General features: G+C 45.6%; 1 protein-coding gene across 1 annotated transcript; it reads left to right on the top strand.

Moving 5' to 3' along the window:
• Positions 1 to 720: 720 nt before the first annotated feature.
• Positions 721 to 3,378, top strand: LOC133916295 (cytochrome P450 CYP72A616-like). Its single transcript, XM_062359915.1, has 5 exons — positions 721 to 1,111; positions 1,220 to 1,443; positions 1,662 to 1,906; positions 2,183 to 2,567; positions 2,671 to 3,378. The coding sequence occupies exons 1-5, from the start codon at positions 733 to 735 to the stop codon at positions 3,094 to 3,096; spliced, it is 1,659 nt and encodes a 552-aa protein (XP_062215899.1). The 5' UTR covers positions 721 to 732; the 3' UTR covers positions 3,097 to 3,378.
• Positions 3,379 to 3,627: the final 249 nt, after the last annotated feature.

Here is a 3,627-nt window from a genome sequence, read left to right on the forward strand (position 1 = left end):
ATAGAGCAGCCAGCACGCCATAATAACCGCAAGGAAGCAAATGCAAGCAATGATGATCACTCACTCGGTGTTTGTGAAGGTACGGTCTAGCGTCCAATATCATCACCGCTCATTGTCGAGATTGGTGGAGGGGAGTAGGGGACAAGTCCTCCTTGTTGTGCGGCGGTATGGTTTCTCGCGAAGGAGGGAGATAGAGGGAGTCACATAGGTGTATTTCTCTTATTCGTTTAGTTAGTTTGTTCTTTTTTTACGAATATTACAGAGGATAATGTAGTAAAGATAGAGTTTGTTAAGAAGGTTACATAGAGGATGACTGAGCACGGCTAGAGTTGAGCATAGGATTTTGGATCCATAATTCAGCACTTCAATGCGGTAGGGATGAGAGAACACACCACTGTCATCACAAACATGCCTTGTTCTTTTTTTATGTAGTAGAGATAAATCTTTTCACCTTTCTCAAACATCACCCACATACCTTATTCTAGGGTTGATGTCATGAATGATGATTCGCAAAGAAAGAGTCTCTTTGTTTCTTGGGGAAGACTAGTCCAACAAATATAATGCCAATCTTCCAACTATAAATAGTACTATACCGAGGAAGTCTCTGTTTTTTCTCCCAGATGTGATGTGACGGACGAAACCTGACACGAAGACACCTGGAGGATGCGAAGAAGAATCAAAAGGCCAAAGCCGCGCTATTTGAGGCTCTGTCTCCACGGTCATCGTCTCACCATGTTATCAATCCATCTTGCCACTTCTTTCCTCCCACACAACAGCACGGAGCCAGATAACCGACAGGCGACGACAGCGATGGCGATTCTTGGTGCATCACCGGCAGCACCACCGTGGAGCTTGCTCTGCGCGCTCGGGGCCCTGGTATTTCTGTGGTGGGCCTGGCGGGCTCTGGAGCGAACCTGGTTCATCCCACGGAGGCTGGGCCGCGCCCTGAGGGCACAGGGCCTCCGCGGCACGGCGTACCGCTTCCCTGCCGGCGACATGAAGGAGTTCATCCGGCTCGGCGCCGAGGCATGCTCCGAGCCCATGCCGTTGCAGTCGCACGCCATCACACCCCGAGCGGTTCCCTTCGATCACAGCGTCATAAAGCAGCATGGTACTAGCACTTCTTCGGTTCGCAGTTTTGCTGTGGTAATCTCTCGTGTGCGCGTGATTGCTGGTTAGTTTCATCTGCTACATGCATGAGTGGTCGCCGAAATGGCAGGTAATGTCGCTGTGACTTGGTTCGGGCCGGAGCCGAGAGTGATCGTGAACGACCCTAAACTGCTGCGAGAGATCCTGGCGAACAAGCACGGCCAGTTTGGGAAGCAGAGGTCCACTGCTTGGATTGAGAGGCTGTTGGCGAACGGGCTGACGACACACCAAGGCGAGAAGTGGGTCACACACCGGAGGATAATCAACCATGCCTTCCATCTCGAGAAATTGAAGGTCAATTCCGAAGCACAACCCATTGTCTTATAAACTTTTCGATTCTTTACCAATTCAAGCCTATTTGGATCTTTATGTCTTATAAAGGAATTTGAAAAGATTTGGATTTGAATCGTTTCGTGCATGATACCTGCGAAATTTCTGTAGTTTATACCTGACAGAAAAGTTCAGGTACGAGGTTTACACCGCTGTAATGCCGAATTGATTGGTTTTTGCAGAGGATGTTGCCGGCTTTTGCTGCCTGTTCCAGTGAACTGATAGGCAGATGGGAGGATTCTTTGGGGTCTGATGGTGTCCAAGAGATAGATGTCTGGCCAGAGTTCCAAAATCTCACAGGCGACGTCATCTCCCGCGCGGCATTCGGAAGCTGCTTCAGTGAAGGGAGAAGGATCTTCCAGTTGCAATCGGAGCAGGCACAGAATGCTGTAAAGATGGCAAACACAATGCATATCCCAGGTTGCAGGTGGGCTCGTATATTTTAAAACAATGTAACCCTGATTGTAGCCTAGTACTGTAGGAAATCTGAAAAGTACCAAAAAGCAGCTGCAGAGTAAAAAGAAGACTAATGGTACTCAAGATTACTTTCCTATACAGGATCACCATCTCTTACAATATGCTCAAAATGTGAATGTCCCGCCGTGTCCTGCAATTTTTCTTTTTCAATATCTCCATTTAGACCACATAATCTGCGCAGATCTCAAAGGCTAAATATGTGACATGTATTGATTTTCTTATGCAGCTTCCTACCAACAAAGCTAAATAGAAGGATGAAGACAAATCGGCATGAGGTGGAAGCACTTCTGAAAGGCATAATCACAAAGAGGGAGAAGGCAATGAAGGAGGGCCTTACCAATAACGACGATCTACTAGGATTGTTACTCGAGTCAAACATCAAAGAAAGCCAAGAAAGCGGGAGCGCCAAGCCAACAATGACCACAGAAGACATTATTGGGGAGCTCAAGTTGTTCTACTTCGCCGGAATGGAGACAACCGCGGTGCTGCTCACATGGACAATGGTTGTGCTAAGCATGCATCCAGAGTGGCAGGACCGTGCAAGGGAGGAGGTTCTTCGCGTCTTTGGGAAGAACCAGCCAGACTCCGATGGCATAAATCAGCTCAAAGTTGTGAGTACAAAAAACATTTGGGTGTGATATTGTTGCAGGTGACAATGATATTACATTTTTTATTTAGTTACAAATCTAACAAGCTCTAGCTATTCTGTTGCAGGTGACAATGATATTAAATGAGGTTCTCAGGTTGTACCCACCTATCCTACAACTTGGTCGGGAAACGTATCAAGAGACAGAGCTTGGAGGTGTCAGGTATCCACCTGGTGTCACATTCGCGTTGTCAACTGTGTGCATTCACCATGATCCCGATGTCTGGGGAGAAGATGTTGATGAGTTCAAGCCAGAGAGGTTCATGGAGGGCGTCTCCAAGGCGTCCAAGGACGCTCCGGCATTCTTTCCTTTCGGTTGGGGCCCGCGGATATGTGTCGGCCAGAACTTCACATTGCTCGAAGCCAAGATGGGCTTGACCATGATCCTGCAGAACTTCTTGTTTGAGCTCTCACCGTCTTACACGCATGCACCTTGCCCAGTCTCCACTCTGCAGCCACAGTATGGGGCACATATTAAGCTCAAGAAACTCTAGTACTTTTTACTAGAATCACAGGTGAATCATGGACATAGGGATTAGGGGGTGATACTAGAATATGTCATGTAATTTGCTTATGAACTTATTATTGTAACTAAATAAGTACTTGTGATCAACTACCAAATAGCATTGGTAGTGGTCGCTACCACACTCTAGCAGTAATGGGTCCAAATGCTACTGAGAATCTGAGATGGCATGGCGCTTTAAAATTAAACAGCGATCGGGAATATGTGGATTGGTTTTGTTGCAAGTTGTATTTGAATTTCATTAGAATATATATGATTGCCATGCTTATAAATTGGTATATCATATTCGTTCCATGCTATGCAAATACTAAGAAAACTTTATACAAAACTATAATTCGAAAACATGATATGATGTAAGAATGCAGCGCCCACTATGTCACCTACTGTGTACTGTTCAATATCCATACAATTGGAAGTTAGTGCTATATTTAATCTAAATATTATTAGTAGACAAATAAAACAAAGGACTATATGTAAAATATTTTTAAAAATGCCAGCAAGT

The sequence above is a fragment of the Phragmites australis genome, chromosome 1 (assembly GCF_958298935.1).
Source record: "Phragmites australis chromosome 1, lpPhrAust1.1, whole genome shotgun sequence".
In the NCBI taxonomy this organism is placed as follows: domain Eukaryota; kingdom Viridiplantae; phylum Streptophyta; class Magnoliopsida; order Poales; family Poaceae; genus Phragmites; species Phragmites australis.

Excerpts from the sequence above, each read along its gene's own strand:
- LOC133916295 (XM_062359915.1), top strand. The coding sequence starts at position 733 with ATGTTATCAATCCATCTTGCCACTTCTTTCCTCCCACACAACAGCACG. Across the intron at positions 1,112-1,219 it reads CAGCGTCATAAAGCAGCATG|GTAATGTCGCTGTGACTTGG; the intron begins GTACTAGCACTT and ends CCGAAATGGCAG. Across the intron at positions 1,444-1,661 it reads TCCATCTCGAGAAATTGAAG|AGGATGTTGCCGGCTTTTGC; the intron begins GTCAATTCCGAA and ends TGGTTTTTGCAG.